This window comes from Hirundo rustica, chromosome 11 (genome assembly GCF_015227805.2).
Source record: "Hirundo rustica isolate bHirRus1 chromosome 11, bHirRus1.pri.v3, whole genome shotgun sequence".
Lineage (NCBI taxonomy): Eukaryota > Metazoa > Chordata > Aves > Passeriformes > Hirundinidae > Hirundo > Hirundo rustica.
In genome coordinates, this window is record NC_053460.1 from 3169338 (window position 1) to 3189376 (window position 20039).

At 41.4% G+C, this 20039-nt stretch overlaps 1 protein-coding gene across 1 annotated transcript in view; it reads right to left on the minus strand.

Annotated features, from left to right (window-relative positions):
* USP10 (ubiquitin specific peptidase 10) overlaps positions 1-20039 on the minus strand; it is a 47027-nt gene that overhangs the window by 21374 nt on the left and 5614 nt on the right. Inside the window, exons 2-3 of the mRNA XM_040075344.1 lie at positions 6069-6137; positions 2929-2974 (exon numbers count right to left, since the gene is read on the minus strand). Of these exons, the coding sequence (XP_039931278.1) occupies positions 2929-2974; positions 6069-6137 (115 nt within the window). The remainder of the gene's footprint in view (positions 1-2928; positions 2975-6068; positions 6138-20039) is intronic.

Sequence of the window (20039 nt, forward strand, 5' to 3'; positions counted from 1 at the left end):
TCATACATCAACTTCAATCTTGCTGCCAGTCAGACTAAAGGAGAGTTTTTAAAAATAAAAAAAAGGGTAAAACTTCCACACACAACTGGTTTCTCTAAATCTTCTTAGGAAGAGAACGAATTCCAAATTTCTGATTTTTTTCCCCTCTCCCTGGGAGAAAGCATTTTTAACACCTTGTCTGCCATTCACCAACCCCTTCTGCAATCACTGACGAGCCATCACCATGCAGAAGAGAGGGCTGAAGTGCCTTTTTTAAAACAGCAGCAGCCTGGGAGGGGGGAAGCTGTGCCCTTGAAGGGCTGGGAGAGCTCAGACAGCATCTCCTGTTCCAGGGGCCAGCAGTGCCACAGAGCTGAGTGTGCACACACAGCTCCAAAGCAGCCACTGCTTCGTCTGCATGCAAACGCCAAATTTCAGGGCTTTAAGGGATATAAATCCACAACAAAACCATTCCTCATTAGTTCATCTGTTTGGGGAGTGACTCCTCAGCTCAAGGATGAGCCAAGAGCTGGTTCTTTCTACCCTGTGTTACAACAGCACAAAGCACAGGCAACAATCGGTAACACCCAATATTCCTCCAGCCTTGATACAAATGAATTACAGGGCACACTTCCAGTCCCTACCAGTTCAAATAAACCAGGATGACTTCTTTTCCAAAATCCAAGTTAAAAAAAATAGCAATTGCTTCAAAACAAAGAATGTGGTGTTCCTCCATGGGTGAGTCAAGTCTATCGGCGCCCAAGGTAAAAGCTGTCACCTCTGTACCCCTGTCCTGCTCCTCTCTCCCCAGCAAAGCCCCCCGCACTTATGTGACCCAAAATTAACCTGTAAAAAAAACTTCATCCAGGGGAGCATTTTATCTAGTTTTGGTGAATTTGAGTTTGTTGTACACTGAACAATCACAATAGCCCACTCAGGGCTAGTGAGGAGCAGAAAACAGAACAGTCATGGCACAGTGAACACCACAGGCTGAAACCTTGCCAAGAGCACAACTGATGTTGTAGCATTTAACACACAAATTAGGAAGTTACAGCCGAGCAATTAATCTTTGCACCTCACAGCAGGATTAGAATACTAAATACCAGTAGCTACTGTACAGTTAGTCTATGGAATGACTGGCAGAAGCTCATTTGCTGTAAGATCGTGCCAAGTTCATTCGAGAAAAATAAGAGGTAATTTTTTTCTTATTTGTTTTTATTTTCTACTTTGCTTCAGGGCATCTTTGTTTCAATCTAGTTCACAGCTCTATTTCTGAATGGACTGAAACAGATCTCTGTGCCATGAACAACATGGCACACATATTGAAACAAGCACCAACAGATGTTCCAAGGACAGTCTATGTACAACCCCAAAATCTGTGAACACACAGTACTAATTAGTGTGAACAGAGTTCTGCATATTAGAGCTTAAGCCATGATTTGATTACTCCTAGTAGATATTAACAGATATTCTGATTCTGTAATAAAGTTAAACACTGAAGATAAGTACAGAAAAAAAAAAAAAAAATGAAGACTATGGGGAATGGTAACATGGTAAGTGTGTGTCATTATACAGAAATATAAATATTCCGCACAACCAAGCATTCCAGTTTAGTTTGCACAGCTTCCTATGCAGCCATCACAGTGATAATGTGCATGCACAGTACGGTGCAAGCTTGTTAAAGACATTTTTCAAGTAAAACCTAATTTGCTGTCATTACCTAATCTCAGGGCTGGGAGGGGCTCTCTCAAGGTCTAGGAATGATCTGAAAGACATTTGTACAAACCATCTTTCTGTATGGCTTGTGAACATTTAAATCTCAGTCTGAAAGAACAAAACTTAAACCCAGTAAGACAAAGAAAGAGATGACTGGATGCCCCTGTCACCACCAGACAATTCACACCATGTGGTCTTTTTAAAGAACCTTTCTAACTCCTATTTTAAGACTACTCAGGGTCCTAAAACTGGTCCTGTACTAAATAAAACTCCTGAATTGTCAGAAGTGCTGCTGATCTGCTCTCAAATGAAACCTGTGGTCCTTCTTTCTGACTGCCTATCTTGTTTACCTTTAAAAGGAAGGCCAAAGTCTCTAGGCACAATGATGAGGTGTTCTTTAACACCAACCTGTAGTTTGGTCCTCTTTTGAGCACTTTTGAGACACATTCCGTCAGATACTGCCATGTTTTTCTAAGGAGATCTGGAGTAATTTTCATATATTATCTGTGTCTCAGCTTGCTTGCTCTCCTCTGGTTCAGGGAGGGAACAAAAAACTGATTTACCTGCTGCTTCAAATACTGTGGAAGTTTGATTTAGAGTGAGGATCCCAGGGCAGCTCCTACCTACCTGTCCACTTCTTGCAACTCTGAAGTAAGGTCAGGCTGTAAGAGGTATGGGTTGATGCAGAGGAGGCCTGTGAGTGTTATAGCTTTAAAAAGGGAACTCTGTAATTTATTTTTACATCAAGTCACACTTTCACCAAGAGACTTAAAAAAAGAAGAAAAAAAAAAACCAAACCCCAAAAAACCAGGATTCTCCAGAAAAATAGCCAAGCCAGGCAGAAACAAGAGTCAGAGGGAGCACAGAACAGAGCACTGCTTGCAGAGCAGTCTTGTTAGAAAATACTCATGCTGTGGCTGTTCAGCTCCCCTCATTTTCACAGCTACATCCTACAGTGTTTCCACAGGACTCTAAGTGTGTGGTAGCACAGTGAAGGAGGAATAAGATGCCCACTGTAATTAGCTGAGGTTCAATGCAGGATTTTCAAAACCTCACACAGATATCATTCAGTAAAGTTTAGAAAACCAACCTGCCTAATATGTGCCTGTGTTGGTACTGAACAAGTTCAAACAATTATATTTAAAGAGAGGTTACAGTAAATCTCAGGAAAGTGTCAGAACCTTGAAGTTTAAAAAAAAAAAAATCTTGATTTCTTACCATCATGAAACTTACCTGTGGATTTAATACCACATGAAACTGTTTCATTGTATGGGGGGAGCTGTACAAAAAAGAAATGAAACTTATTTAAAGGCAAAGCAAATCTATGAACATTTCATATCAGCTTCATATGAAACATCCGAATCCTTTAAGAACAACATCATAATTGAGATGTGATTTTCTGAGAGGATGCCTTGAACTCATGCTTCTATATTTATCAAATCCCACACTGCAGCTTCAGGCGTCCTTGCAGATTACCACAAGTACTGAAAGATAAAGATTATCTTGGTTACACACTACAGCTCACCAACTTCTCAAGCAATTCACCTCCCAGCATCAGCATCTTTCTTCATCAACTCATTTTATGATGAGGAACATACCCTCTTTTAAAGCTGATGACAGACCAGATTGAAAAAGGATGCAACAAACTTCTGCACGGCCAACAATCACACCTAAACATTTCTGACGCTCAACTCGCTCCAGTGTGGCCCTTGGAATGTTTCAGCTAAGGTGGATTCTTGAACACCGTGATCAGCCTAACCATAACGTACCCACAGGGTGTGTAAATACATCTGCATAAACACTGGCATCGCTCTGCGCACTCAGGGCTGACAGAACCCTGGCTATGGTGTAACCACAGGTGGGCAATTTGTAACCCCCCCCTCACCTGCCCCTAAACCTCCTGAGCAGCTGAAAGCTTCTCCTGTGCCTGCAGGAGCAGCCACGGCCACACTGCGTTCCAGCAGCTCCTGGAGAACGTGGAATTGGTTCTGCAGCGGGAGACACAACACTGAGGGGACAGTGCAGCTTTACAATGCTATTCCAAGCAGTAACTCCAATGGGGTAACAAAGAAAAGATTTCTTGATTGATGTTTTTGATTCCCTAAAGCTACAGATACTCACATATTGCCTTTTCATGCACTGCACACTTTAGTGCATCAGAAACAGCAAGAAAAATATTCCTGAAATTCCTCTGCAAAAGTTTATAAAAAAACCACGTGCTGCAAATCCATTTATGAACCTCAATACATCTTAATATATCATCTTTTCAAGTCCAAAGTGAGAATCAGTGGGTCAAGCTCCATATTAATTTTGAACACACGTTCAATGTAATTTTAGTTAGAGATAAAAAAATTACTCTAAATGTCTAAAACAATCAGTTTATGATAAACCTTGCAATTCTTGTTTTCATCCAAAGCAAAGACCCTCAGAGAATAGGAAGATTTTAAAGAGTAGTCAGCCTCTTGGTCCCCAACATATCTGACTGATCAACAGCCCTTTTGCAAAGCTGACTTGTTCCACAGAGCTGGGTCATGTGAACCATCCCAGCCAACAGGCATGAGACAGAACAAGTGCCAAAAATGTCACATGTAAAAGGGATGTTTTAGACAACAGAATAACACAGAATCACCAGGCTGGAAGAGACTTCCAAGATCATTGAGTCCAACCCAGCCCTAACACCTCAACTAAACCATGGCCACATCCAGTCTGTATTTAAACACATCCAGGGATGGCGGCTCCACCACCTCCCTGGGCAGACAATTCCAGTATTTTATCACTCTTTCCATAAAAACCTTTTCCCTAATATCCAACCTATATTTCCCTTTAGCTTTAACTATTTTCTTGCCAGAGTTCCCCCTTGGGTCTGTGGTTAAGGGACCTCACAGGGACAGCAGCACACGTGGGGACTGTCCCCAACACGATGTGTGTCAAACATCACTGCAGCATTATCATCTCTGCCTCGTCCTTCCTGAATTTCACCCTCCCTCTTTCAGACCAATTTTTTACACCAATTAGTGTAAAACTAATAAGCATCATTTTTATTTCATCATCCAGGTAATTAAAACATTGAACTGAACCAGATCAAGGACAAACTTAAGGAGCATCGTTCAACAGCTCTTTCTTTATTTTGACAGCTAACCAGCACACTGAGAAAATGAAGTCACACTGGTTCTTGTGCTGCAGGTTCATACTTTGAGAACAGCTTTACAGAAGTCAAGATATAACATGCTCATCATCCCCAAAGTAAGAGGTGGAACTGATGGGGGCACCTCAGGTGACACTACATGGAATAAAAATGTCCCACTGCTGTGATTGCATTTATGGTGGGAGAACAGCAGGGTCATCAGAGCTAACGGGTATCACCTAAAGATCTCTTCTGCTTCCCACACACCAGACACACAGCTCTCCCCCCAAAAAAGCTGAAATGCTCTTTTTCCTTTCTGAACTTCCCTCACTCCCCACCCCACCCCATTCCCTTCATGCCCTTTCATTGTTCAGCAGTTTATGACACTAATTATCCTTGGAAAATTAAGCTACAGGAAACTAAGTCACATTAACAATGGTTGGTAAACTGTGACAAAAGGATTTCCCCATCTACAGCTCGAGTGTTCGTTTCCTTTATGTTGAGAGGGCAGGATGGAAGCATGACTGAAATGTTTGAATGGAAATGTCTGGAGGAAATAGATGGAAACTGACCCAGAGGAAAATTATTTTTCAAGTCTGGAGATGAGGACAATGGGATAAAACTCTTCCCTATGAGGGAAAATGGTTTCATCATTCTCTACCAAGAACTACAGAGAATAAGAGCCTGCAATACTATGTGAGCATGTAATGAACTCCAACACACAAAGACAACTGTTCCCACTCTGTGGTTCTCTCTGTCACTAATTAATTCACTACTGATGCACTTCTCAGACCCCACGCACAGCCTTCCCTGTGCGCACAGCTCTGAGGGTCAGCACTGCTCCACCTGGCCAAAAATACTCACAACCCCTGTGCCTCAAAAGGCTCCCAAGACTTAGAAGCCCACCTTACAACCAAGAACTCTGCTGGGAAAGCTCTCAGTATCCACCCCTTAAAAAAAGCAACCAAAGATGAGGTACAGGGCTGAAAAATTCATTGTCAACATCCCACCACTACCGTCAGCCAGTTCAGCTGTGAAAGATGAAAGCAGAAGGTGGAATCATTAGTTTATGTCTAAAAATTTACCTAATATCCACATATGTGGAAAGAAGACTACTGCATAAAATTATCAGTTTGCAAATTAGCAAGCCAAGTGAATAATAAATATCTGTATTGCTGTATTTCAAATTCACACGAAGAGATGGAGCTTTCAAACGTTATTTCTGGAACAAGTTTAAAGTAGATCTTACCTCAACAGAGCACCGTGGAGTCACAAAGAACTGATTAAATTCATCAGGGCTGAACTCCCCAAAAATATACTAAAAATAAAAGAGAAGGATCTTTGTTAAAGAACTATTTATATTCAATACAATTAATAAATTCATAATAAAATCCATCAGGACACTAGAATTCAAAAAGACCCATGTGCTGGGAGTCAGAAACTCTACCTTGCATCCCAACTCCCCTCTTGGTTCCTTCCTACATCTTTAGCAAAGAACTTTAAGCTCTGAAACTGTAACCAAAGCATTTTCCTTCAAATTCCCACTGGACGTGATCACAAACTGCTCCTCATCCTGTGACAGTTTAAAACCATGGTGTGGGGTGAGGAGTTGCATCCGTTCATACAAGCCCCAGGCAAAGGCTGGTTTGCCCTCTAAACCCACCCCTCAAAAAAGGAAAAAAAAACCCAACAGCAAGAACTGAAGAGCTACACAAGACTAAGTGTACCTGAAACTGCTCAGGTGTAAGAAAACACACAAAAATCATTATTTCTGTTACTCCTGTGCCTTAAATGCTCCATAACAAACCTAAGATAAAACATCTCCCTCCAGCATTATCTTCCTGCAGCTTTTCAGATATTTTGTATCTAGATACTCCATGAAAAAAAGTACCTAACAAGACTGCAAAGAAAATTACACTAAAATGAGAAATTTAATTTACAGCAAACAGAAGATTCCCAATAAAATGGCCTGAGCTGCTGGCATTTCACAGCATCTGGAAGTTTCTATAAACTTCCACCTCCTGCTGTAATTGAATAGCACCCAAACATTCAGGACAGAGATATTAGGACAGAAAGAAGTTAAAACAAGGAGCTGAATAAACTGACAAAACAGACAAAGAGGACTGAAAAACACCACTTTTGGCATGTGGATAAAAGCAGGTCAGGCTGGCCCAGTACACCACAGCCCCCACTCCCGTTTATCTCCGTGTTCTCCCAGGGTCATTCTGGACAATTCTTTGCTCTCCTCCACCCTCCCACCAGAAAAGTTTTTTCTGCAGTGTCGAGTCGTGCTTGTGGTAAATCCTTAGCTTGGCTGTATCAAGACACAACAAACCAGAGTGGGAGTTGAGCCAGAGAAAAGAATTCCTAACATCTGGGAAATCATCTCTTCTGCAACACAGGCTGCTGCCACACACTGCACACACAATATCCCAATCACTGGATTTTTTTTTTCCCAGACTTTAGGTGGTTTATTCCAGTGGAACTTGCTGTTTACATGACTCACAGCCATCTACATTCATAAATTTCAAAGCTTAACTGAAAGCCAAATTCCACAGCAATTACAGACCATCGTTTTCTTACACAAAAACAGATTTATACACACATCACTGTTACGTGTGGCAGAGTGTGCCCATTTTTTATGGCCTTCAGGGTTTTTAAAAAACTAGTCATGTAATCTGGTTTAGACTACAAACAACTCTAACAGTCAAAACAAACTAGAACATCTGTGATTCAAAGGGTGAAGAACAGTTAAACATTTAATGCTTCAAAAACTCTTCCTTCAGCCAAATGCTGCCCACCAAGGGAGAATCCAACACCCAAACCCAATAGATCACTAAATTGTACCCGAGTGGCTTCACAGTTCTTGGCACAGGACTCAGGTTTGGTTTATATTCTCAACATAACCAAGGCATTTTTATTCAGCAACATATGAACTAGAATTTGTCATATTCCAAAAACAAACCTAAGAAAATCACTTGCTGACTCATCACTAAAATTATGTTTTAGGAGGTGTTTTTGATGCTGTCGTGCAACAGAATTATCTCAAGTGTAGTCTATTAAAAGTTATATAAATCCAACACTAATTTCTCCATTTGATATTATAAAACAGTCATTTCATTAACCAATGCTTTTAAGTGAAATATCACAGGCCTGGTACTTCTTTCTGAGCTTCTATTTTAATGAGGAAACACAAGACAAAAATTAAACAAAATGATCATTAATATTATATTAATGAGCTGCTTTAATGGTGTATTCACACAGAGAAATTTGCATCTATGCAACTGTTCCTGCATAATTTAAAACAGGACCTTAAATATTTACCAAATCTCATCCTAGTCAGACTAAAGCTCAAAAAACCATCCCATTTGGGCTTGAAATAAACAGAATTTCATCTGATTTCACTTACCAATGCTTTACACTGGCATTAAATCACCAGTTAAAAGATCCCTGCATGATAACTGAGAGAAATAATGTTTCAAAAGAAACTTGAGGCCATAGGACTGATGACATTAAACCTGCCCAATTTAACCAACCTCCTCAGCCTCATCTCTCCACAAATAACTTCTGCAAGCTGGACAGAATTTTCTCCCCTTTTCGAGACACAACTACGCACTCGAGTGAAAAAGAACTGAGATATCACATCCCTTGGCAAGTATAACAATCTCTACCAAAAAAAGGATTCAGAGGGAGGAAAAAACAATATATTTTAAGCAATTTGAAAGACACTGTAACTTCTTGCCTGCTGTCCATCCATCCATCCCAAGGAATCAGTGTACCTGGCACTCTACAAGTTACCTGTGTAAGGAAATACTTGCTTAGCTCTAAAACAGTGTCAGCATAGCAGTAGTATTTACCTTGCACCATTAATTTAAATTTAGAAGGTTTTCCTGTATCTTAAATGCCCAAGTAGTAAGAAATTTTAAGCAAGAGCAGACTAAGATCTTAAAGAAGTAGCACACCCTTACAAGAATAACCTCATTATCAGGATGAGCTTTTGGGATCCTTGCTTGTTTGCACCTTCAAAATTACTCCACCTAACCTCAAAGTTCTCAAAGTTGCCGTCTTTTCCAAACTGACAAATAAAATCTAATGCTTGAAACATCAAACATTTAATTAAATTACTTACACAACTTATCAAGCTACTCACAATCAGCATTAATTTCTCCCCCACCCTATAAATAACATTTTAACACATGACAGACATACATCAGCACATGCTAAAGCTTGGCCAAACTCGTTTCAGATGATTTCAACTCCAATTTTAGTATTTTCAAGCGTGTAAGAAACACACACCCATTACAACTCCACCAAACTGATGTCTTTAATGCCCAGCTAACCTGCCCCAGGCTGTCTCAATCTCTGATCCTGTACGTCACAACACTTCAAGGTCCCAATCAGGGATAACAGACGGACCTCACAAGCTCCAAGGAAAAATGGGAGTCTGACACAGACAGCTCAGGGTCAGCCCTGGAGCAGGTGAGATTGTGCTGTGCTGGAGATAAGCTGCTTGCCCTGCTCCATCACTGCTGTGCCAAGGCAGCAACAGCTTTTCACCTGCACCAACAACTGCACAGCCCAGAGTGAAGGTCGGGCTCTGCACGTGAGCACAGAGCTCACCTGGCCCAAGCAGCAACAGCCAGGACTATTCCCACCAATAACACAGAAACTCAGGGGATCTGGCAGCATACAAACCCAAAATATTACAAAGTATTACCAGCGAAAAGTTGAGGTTTAACTAATAGCTTTACACTAAATTCATTTTTAAATAAATTAAAAAAATAAAATCAAGATTTCTCCAACACTGTTTAACATTCAATTGCTGACTGAATGATTGATTTTGATTTATAGCCTCAGACAAAAACACAGCTGCTTGAACAGCACGTCAAACAGCAGTCAGTGGTGTCAGTGTTCACTCCCAGGAGATCCAGTCTCACACCAAGACTGACTGCAGAAGAAAATCTAAAGAGAACTCTGGGAGAAAAGTTCTGAAAATTTCCAAATGTAACTATACCCCTAGACTTACTTCAAAAGATATCTAATCCCTAAGAAGCTTAATTCAGTCTCATCTGCCCTCCCTCTCCTTCTCAAACCCTCTCTAAGAGCTGGCTGTCTGTCCTGGCTCCTGGGAAGGAATCCTCTGGCGTTTTTGGGAGCACGTATTTCACGCTGCTCTCCTCCCTGGATGATTTAGCTCTGCAGAGCCAGCACTGACCCTGCACTGAGGCTGCTCAAGGGTCCCTTAGGACACCTGGGGAGCTTCACCTGTCACAAACAAACAGATCCCGATGACCTTCCACTTGTAACTGTACTAAAAACCAGATGGGAAATAATAACCTCCTCTGGGGGGGAGGCAGGGGTGTGTGGGAAGAGAGAGGCTTTGTGGAATTCCTGGGAAGAGGGGGTACACAGGACAGCTCTACCCCTGCTACCTTTCCACTTCCTCATCTGCCAAACTTCTCCTTTGGGATGGAAAAACACCACCAAACCCAAAACATACTGATGGATCTACTCCATTCTGCAGTTCTCAGCAGTAACCCAATCTGGCCATTTACCAGAGATGTACAGTAATGTTACAAATGTTAACATTTAGAATGTTAACAAACATTCTAAAATGACCATGATTTAACTAATGTGACCAAACATATACCAACATAATAAAAAGCTTTGCACACACTGCACAATCAAGTATTTATATATTTTCCATCCAGAATCTTCCATATTGAGTGAGGCACTTTAAAGAGACAATTATTCACAAGGGCTGCTTTCCACCCTGGTTTTTAAACACTGGTTTCAACATACACAAGTTCTGAACTTCTGGGAGTTTCCAAATGTGAATGTCTTCTTGCAGATGTCACATGTGTGAGACCAAGGATGAAAATAAAACTAACAATGCTTGACTAAACCTTAAAAACGAGGTAGTTTTAGACAGGACATAACTAAAATCTTTCCCTTCAAATACTGACACTAGCAACAACCAGCACATTAATTAAAGAAAAAAAACTACAAAATTAAACATAATTTATGCAATTCTAAAACGGCCTCTCTTCTCATGAAGCTGTTGGTGACGAGGATGTTACAGTACTTTGGATTTAATTTATCTGCCTATCAAGACTTTGCAATTAAGTTGGGGCATTTAATGCAAAATACTGTCATACTCTTGGGACTACAAAAAACCCCATACAACTAAATTCTTAAAAATAGCCAGTTAAAGAACCCATTAAAACTGTAGTTCTGAACTGCTTCCTGTGCAACTGAAGAGAGTATAAAAAAAGAGCTGCATCTTGACCTTCGTCTCAAAGTTAAAATTTTAAGACTAGAATATTACACAAATACTCTGCAGATGAGAATATTCGTGAAAGTGTAGCATTTTTGAATTACATTTTTTCTATAACAGAAGTTAGGAATATTGAATGGGTGATACTATTAAAGCTGGAACGGTGTATCCAGCTCACTCCTGAGCCTCTGTCACCAATTTCCATGTTCAGTCTGACACGCTGCAAGGAATCAAGCATTGAATCCCTGCCTCTCAACATTAATTCTCTTTAGAAGAATACTCATGTTAAACACCTTCCTTAGAGCAAATCCCAAATCCTGCTGATTGTCAGTTGCTGGTGCTTCCAGTCACAACAAAACTGGAATCAGTTTCTAACTTAATCTCTCCAATGTGATTACAGCAGTGTAACATCCAGCTGCACTCCAGGAGATTCTCTAACACTTGGAACAAATCATTTCATCAATTACATCCCCTTTACACCTTCTATATGCAGCTGGATTTTAGCACAAATTACATAAAATTAATTAACCAAACAAATCTATCAATGAAGATTTGTTTTCTACCACTCAGGAATCAAAGTAAAAGCACTCATGTATTTGTAATAACTCTGACCACCAAGCAGCATCTCAACTATGCAGCTAAAAGCAGCAGCAACAGAACTAATTCCAAGGAGGAGGAAAAAAGGCCCCAAAGGGTTAAAATACCTGACCTGCAAGCTCTCCCCACGCTGACTGGTTTTTGCTGCGGTCCCCCCAGCCACTTTAAAAACCAAATGCTAATGTTACCCCACTGCCTGTAATGAAACCTCCACTAGTGTTCCTGTCTAGCAGCACAAACACTGTCCTGGAGGAATAAAAGGAGGATGAGTACGTGTTCCACAGCTGCCTGTCCTAGAAAAATAGGTAGAAATAGCACTGCTGCTGCATCATCATCCTGGGATCACCTGCGCTACAAGAAAGCCAGGAAAATGAAGTGCCAACTTTGGCTTTCAGAAAGCATTAACGCGGCTTTCATCTACCACCCAACAGCTTCAGATCTTCAGTCAAATTAGTTTAAGCTGCAAATACTCCAACTTCATCTGCTTTTCCATAAAGGAGTTAAAAATACAGCTTTTACAGCTGGGTTATTCCTTGCCACCACTAAACGTCTAAGCAGAAGATGGAACAAGTCAAACGAGTTCACATTTGAAGTGAAATGATGAAATAGCTGATGTATACCCTAAGCTGTACTTATATGTATTATATATATAATCTTACCCACCGAGTTACTCCCACAAAGTGAACTTACAGCACTGGGATAGGCTGGAGCAGAGCAGGAAAAGGAAGCATTCAGACAGAAGTGTGTTTTCTGGCAAGGAAAAAAGGGCACACGCATATGACTGCACTCGGGTTTTATTAGCAGAGAAAACACTCTCCCATTAGTCGTGCCCCCAGCAAACAAGGCACTGCTTCCTCACCCTTTACTTCTCTCCCAATTCCTCAAGGTTTATCAGCTTTTTAATGGAAAATGTAGGAAAAAGCAGCCTTCCCACAGACTGTCCTTTCCTCTGAGCTGAAATTCATCAAGTCTTAGTACACAGATGACTACTTAACTGGAGACAAGGCTTTACAAACTAACAAATCTCAAGAAACTTACTAATAAAATCCTTTAAAAAGCACAGACAAAACTGTGAAACCGAGAAACAGGTTTCCTATTTGGGCTTTGTTTCAGATTTTGATTTTGCAAGCATCATCCCATAACCAGGAGCTATGAAAACCACTGGCCATATATTTACAGTTGCACCACGGCCTAAATATTATTTTAGGCAAAGCATATGTCAATATACCCCCTTCACGAAAAAAAAAGCAGCGACTTTTATAAACACAAACGTATGCAAATGAAGCCACACTTTAGGGTGGAGCAGTTGCATATTAAAACTTTTAACAGCTGAAAATGCAACAAATCACAAGCAAACTCTCTGTGAAGCCACCAGTCCTTTATCATTGGCCTGCAGCTCAAATGTAGAACATTAACACATCTCCATAGTGCCTGGAGAAAGATCAGAGCTAGGTAAATGTAGGTCACCTAAGCCCATGAGTCAGTGCAACTCTGCCTGCCCACCATTTAAGCTATCAAAGGCTGAAAAATATAAGTGCATGACCAAACCTTCCCTTTTTTCCCCCCTTAATTCAGGGGTTTTTTTGGATGTTATTATAGAATTCTTACAGCTGAAGGAAGTTACAGATTTTCTACATGTTTCACATGAATTAATCTGATGGGTTTTATTCCTTCATGAAAAAGAAGTAATTATCATCCTCAAAAAGTCATTTTCTGGTCAGAGGAAAAGCCAGATCTCTGCCTAGTAGGGAAGCACAGTTGTGACCGTCACATTACTGGAAGGACAGGTTTCATGACCAAGTGACCCCTACAGCCTGGTATAATTAAGGGAGCACAACGTGGATCTCAGCAGTTTATCCTGAATATTCTAACTCAAATACTCACAAAAGCAGAGCAGGTTGTACTCTTTTTATCAATTATATAACATACTTCAAATCAAAGCAACAAACTGAACAACAACCACAGAAAAACCCTGCCAAAAGATGAGCCAATTTTCTATACCCAAACAAGTTCTGTTTATGTATGCTCCTCATTCTATTTCCAGTAATGAGGTGCCTGTTGGCACTCCTGTATTTCCAACAGCAGCTGCCAACGAAGTGCATCCAGCCCAAGGAAGTTGTCCATAAAATGGTCACTGTAGTTAGCAGAGGGGAGAAAAAGAGAGTGGAAGAATAAAACCCAACCCATCTCACACAGACACCACTGCATTTCTGAGTGAGCTGTCCCAGAAAGACTCCTTATCTTCCCATGTCCAAGGACTGCACCAGCAGAAAGCCTCTGCTGCTTCACATTTCAGATTCTCCCCAGCTGATATTTTTCTGTTCCACAAAACAACAAAGAAAAAGCCCACCAAAACAAGCACGATCTTATTCTATAAATAATTTCAACATGAGGCGGGCAATGCAACTGTAGCACTTGTACATGATCATAAAGCAATGGCCCCTGACAGAGAACTGTATCCACTTTGTATACAATTTTTAATTTGCATCCTGTGGCAACCATCAGGTGCTCTTGATGAGGAAATACCTTCCTGCACCTTCCCCTGGGACCCAAAGTAGGAACACACATGATATAAGCAAGAGCTGCAATGAAGAGCAGGCATTTGGGGACTATGGCAGGAATACCTGCAAAGTGCATTCCAGGCAAGAGGAACTGAATTGTGAGAGGTGATTACATCAACTCTTGGCTCTTTGGAGAGCAAAAGAAGGAATTTCTGACACCTTTCCACCACCACTACAAACCCACAGAACATCTGCCAGTGATAAAGAGAAGTAGTAACATTTTCCTATCTGTTTTCTTGCTATGTTAAATCTAAGTACAAGCCAAACAAAAATACTTTCCTATCATACTCTCCAAGCTGTCAGTCCTCACAGATATCAAATGAAAAAGAAATACTTCCCAAATAGGGAGATTGGTCCTTCCTCGGTTCTCAATTCAAGCACAGTGACTGGTAAAACACCTCTGGCCAAGGCTCTATCTCTTCACACCCTCTAAAAGTTTGAAAACACCAGCTCCAGGCTGGTTGCTCATAACTCAACAAACACATTTACTTCATGCTCTGCAGGCTCCTCTTGCACTGAACAAGTTATTGAGTCTATGTGCAAATTGGAAACTCTCCCTATAATGAAGAATAAAAATAATTAAGACTTGCATTATTCTGATTTACCACTGCATGATAAGCTCTGAGGAGAGAGAAGTTGGAACATGAAGTTCCTCAAGAACACAGCCAGTTTAACTACTATTTTATTACAGGTGGGGCAGGCAAAACAATCCCTTAGTAATTTTATCTAATACTTCCCAGCAGAAAACCCTTGGTGTTGGCCCTTTTTTTTTTTTTTTCCTCTGCCAAACTAAAATCATTAGGGCTGCAACCTTCAGTGCCAGACACCTTCAGTGGGGTAAGTTCTAAGAACACGGTGGTAAAATCAGTTCTGCATTTGGAGAACACTTATTGGGCAACATTAATTAGTAATTGCCCTGGAACACCTCACAGCTGTCCACTCAAGTTCCATAAATCCACCTTTTCCTGTGGTTTACAGAATCTTTATTTAGCAGATACTACAGCAGCTACGATCCTGAAGGATTGTTCTCCACAAGCTTCTCTCAGTTCCTCAAGGTGGAAAACCAGCACATGCATCTCTCCTGCCACCCTCACAGGAGCATCCAGGAGCCAGCACATTCCCACCCTGGCCAGGCAGGATGCTCTGGGCTGCCGGAACAAAAACCGGCTTTCCTGGAATGGCTTCCAGCTCCAAAACTGCAGAGCTGCTTGGTGCTGCCCTGCCACAGCAAAGCCTTTCTTCTGTTCTTACTGTATCTGAATTTACCTCACAGGCTGCTTTGATCCTTCAAATCCGTGGTTTAAAGAAGTAAAACTAACAGATGTACACTTGGATGAGGTTATTAAAAAAGAAAAAAAATCAGAAGTAGAGCCCTGAGAGTAAAAAGTGCAAGAATCTGAGTTTTAAAAAATGAAACAGATTAAATATGGGCACGTTGTAAGTAGTTCAAAAATATTACAACTGGCTTGATGAGGCCAAAGATGAGGAACCAGAGTTAGATGAAGAGCTGCCAGAGGATCTGAAGTTACTGGTAGAGACAGCAAAAGGGAAAAAAAAAAAATTCAGAAAAGGTTTAGTGTCTGCCAGACCACTCTCCCTTCCAAAAGCTGAACTATCACCCAAAATTCTAGAGTCATGTAATGCTACTGTTGTGAGGCATCTCTTAAATTCCTTCAATTTAATTTAAATCTCTTCAGTTCCAGCAGTTTGCATCCCACACTCCCTCTCTTGTGAGGTGCTCCATGTGCCTGGACAGTGAGCACCCTTTCCATGCAGGTGAAGGTGCCAACCTTGCAGATACAGCAGCCAATATTCAGGATGGCACCCTATTATTTTAAATATGGAAATGACACTAAAAATTATGCTTCTAAAATACAGCAATCAAAAGCAAAGCTGCTCAAAAATTCAGACTGCTTGTGTCTTCATTGGATTCCCACGAGCTTGTGCATGTTTGATATTTTCTTTGCTTCTTTGGTGGTGGTCACTACTCTCATCTTCACAGAGGACAAATACCTCAAAGGATCAATACAGACCCATCCAAGAGAACAATTCCACCCTGGGCAGTGAGGAGACTGCTGTTCCCATTTGTCAAGCAAGCTGGAAAATACACTGGAATATAAAGAAAAGTGGGAAAAGAATGCACAGCCTCTGAATTACTGCAGCTAAACACTCTGGACAACTAAAATCTCTCTCTAACATCACCTCAGCAAACGAGTCACCCACACAATGCTTTGCACAAGCAGTTACCCAGGGCAGGATTTAGGATGGCTAAGATTAGGTGAGGCAAAAATTAGCTATCTGGACTCCATCCTGACAAGGAACACAGATTAGCACTTTTGGAAAGCAGCTAAGCCCACCTGCCCAGGACTCATACGCCTCTCCTGATGGTCTAACTTCACATCTCAACCCCAAATTTTTGAAGAGCTGAATGCTTAGAACATTTTGCTGGATTCACAGTCTCATCTCTTCTCCACAAGCTGAATGATCAGCAAGGTGATTACTGTCAAATTGAGAAAAAAATGATCCAAACGATTTTTTAATTTATTTTTTTTCCACTGGTGGAAGGAGTGGTAAAGAAGTGAGGAACCAGTATCCAGCAGAACATACAAGTGGCTAGGAACAAGGAAGAATGAGACTTTCCCCTCTGCGAGTTGTGACCTGCCAAAAATGGGTTATCTCATCGAGAAACGGCCAAAAATAAACCAGAGAATATGTGAAAAACACAATGATTGGTAAATGACTCATGGGGATCGCAGAAATGAAACGCAACTGCCACTACATAATAAAGCCTCCAATACTCCAAGTTCTGTATCAGCTGAAGTTTGAGAGTAATAGTTCTGCAGAGGTTCTTGCTGTTCTCTGCTGAAGGAACTCCAGCCCCTTCCAGGACTTCACCAGGTGACACACATGGATGTGAGGACACCATCCCATGTTCTGATTCCCAGGAAATTCTCAGTCATCCACCTCCTCTATCAGCCCAACACGTGGCAGGTGGAAACCTGTGAGGATCTGGCAAGCTCGTGACAGTAACTTTGTATTTTGAAGGGGTTTGCAAGTTAAACTGAAAACTGGGACATCACCCATATGCCACCGCCTCCCGAGACAGTATTTTAGAGCTTAAATATCTGCAAAACATTTCTACATAGATGCAACATAGCTGTTAAAATGCATAAATTAATGCACTGCTGCCACCACCAAACCCCAAACAGTAAGCATACGAAACACTCATATTTTTAAGTGACAGCGTTAAAAACCGGTTATGAGTATGGCAGTAGGTATACTGCAAGAAAAATAGTCTTACAATTGTCAAAGTCCAGTAGCTCATTTCAAAGGACTAACACTGATACTTTATGTCTTTCCTTGCACAAGATCTTCTGTCAGCATTCAGAATTCTCTTGCACATATGAATGAACAGAATGCACAACAAAGCACTCCAGATATTTCCCAACGAATTTAAAGTCTCCAAGATACAGAAATTCTTTTGCTTTCTGAAGGTAAAAAAGCGATTAAACCGGAATATACTGACAAACTGCTAAATCCCCCAGTGCTCAGAGATCAGGGTACACTCATAGCTCGTGTACCCTCCATGCAGGCAGGAGTTGAGTCACCACTTCCTCGGCCTGCTCATCCAGGCGGCTCAGAACGGGAATATCGACAGCCAGCAGGAGCACACGCAGCTCTGCACCGGCTCTTCAGCTTCCTCAGCACAGGGACAGAGACAGAGCAGCTCTGTCTGCAGTGTCCCTGCTCTCACCCACAGCTCCAGCACCTCCTGCTCTCCTCTCCCTCATCCATCCATGGCTTTGGAGACCCCACAGAAGTACTGTCAAACTGTCATCTGCCCCACAATGCAGACAAGGTTGAGCAACAGCCATGAAACCACAGCCTCAACCCTCACGCTCCTGCACACTTGGAACCTGTAAGACTTTCCACTTTCAAACAACACCAACTTAGGCAGTTTTTGGAAGAACATGCTTCTCATGGGTCTGTACATTGCCTCCTTTGGTCCCAAATCTAATTAAGAGATCTTGCAAATCATAATGACATTGGGTAAAACAATGAATTACTCACACAATTGTCCAAAATGGTTGTTTTGCAAATATGGCAGAAAACACAAACTGAACTAGAAAACACAAACTGATCTGAGTTTCACACTAGTGAAGTCTGCCATTATCAATACTGCTGGCTACTCAGTAAACACACAGGATGTGCTGGACACTCAGACCTGACCAATGAGCAGTTGTTCACTAATGACAAGCACTTTTTATTTCAAGCTGTAACAAAATAAATAAATTTAAAGCACACACACTTTAAAAAACACCGGTTTGCCAACCAAATGGCTAAAAACGCCTTTGCCTTTAGTTTCTCTCTTTTCTAACTATAAAAATCCATGAGGAATTCAGCCCAACTGGAAAGTCACATTACCATGAAAATACACAGGCTACACATCTCAGCCTGCAGTGGAGCACTGGTGCTGGGCAGGAGGGACCCCTGTGACCCAACTGCAGCCCCTGGCACCCACCACTGCCAGCAGCACAAAGCAAAGGGAAAAAACTGCCCTTCCCCGCCACTGCAGGGCTCAACACCAAAGAGAACTCGGGGAAATCTCTCTTTCAAGGATGTGTTTACACCAAATCAGAAAATCCTATCAGCCTTAATGTGACAATCATTAGTGCCAAGCGTAATACACATCCATTGCCTTTGTCCTCCCCAACTCAGAAATCTCAGCTGTGGCAACAGCATGGCAGCATCTGCAACCTGGACTCACAGCAGCAAGAGTGACCACCACAACTCAGTGACCACCAGAACCCAGAGACCACCACAGCCCAGCAGGGTGTCTGGACTGTGGTGAAGTCCAAGAGACTGAGATCATGAACCTGTTGACAGCAACAAACTCAACACTTTATTTCTTCAGCTGTGAAAGCTCACTGCTCCTCTTTCACACTTCTGGTTCTGCTGCATTTATAGCTTCTGTCGCTTGTAATGGCAGGATGACAATTTTATGTATCTCATTCTTGCTTGCTCTGAAAGCACACTAACTGCATAAACTCTTTTGTGTTGTTGCTGTTTCAAGTTCTGTTAGGGAGCCCTCAGTATGCGTCATGCAATGTGGAAGCCTAAACTTCTTGTGAAGGGCAGTGGTCTATGGTCACAACCCTTAGCTGAGAAGAAAGGGAATATACTGCCTAGATAAGTGGAAATTGCCTCAATAAGTTATCTGTGACTTTTTTCCAACTTCATGTCAATTAACTACAGTGCTCCACAGACATTTTCAAACAGTTGTGGTTTTGGTTTTGTACCCCAAAGGCAGCAGCAGAACACAAAGTGAGGTCTTCCATGCTGTAAGGACATCAGAGGGCTATTTCTTACTTTCTTTGGTCAGCTAGCTATTATTAGAACCCATAGATTTAATGGATAGACTAAGCAGACTGGAACTCAAGACAACTTGATTCTTTTTGCAATTCAGCTGTTACCTGTGCTGACAATGACTCTTTTTCTTTCTGCTTGACTTCCCTCTCCCTTTTACCCTATCTACTCATATTCAAAATGACAAGGCCATCTCACACTATGTACCAGCCTCACTTTGAACCGAATACCCTCCCTAAGTAACATGGTCCAAAATCATTATTTGAATACAACTTATTTAATTGCCTGCCCCTACCATTAAACAAACCAACTGAACTTTTTCCACGTCCCTCCCATCCAGCCCTAATGCCTGCACCAAGAATTCAAGGGATTATCAGTATCTTACCTATTGGTAGCAGGTTGCTAGAGCACCTACAAA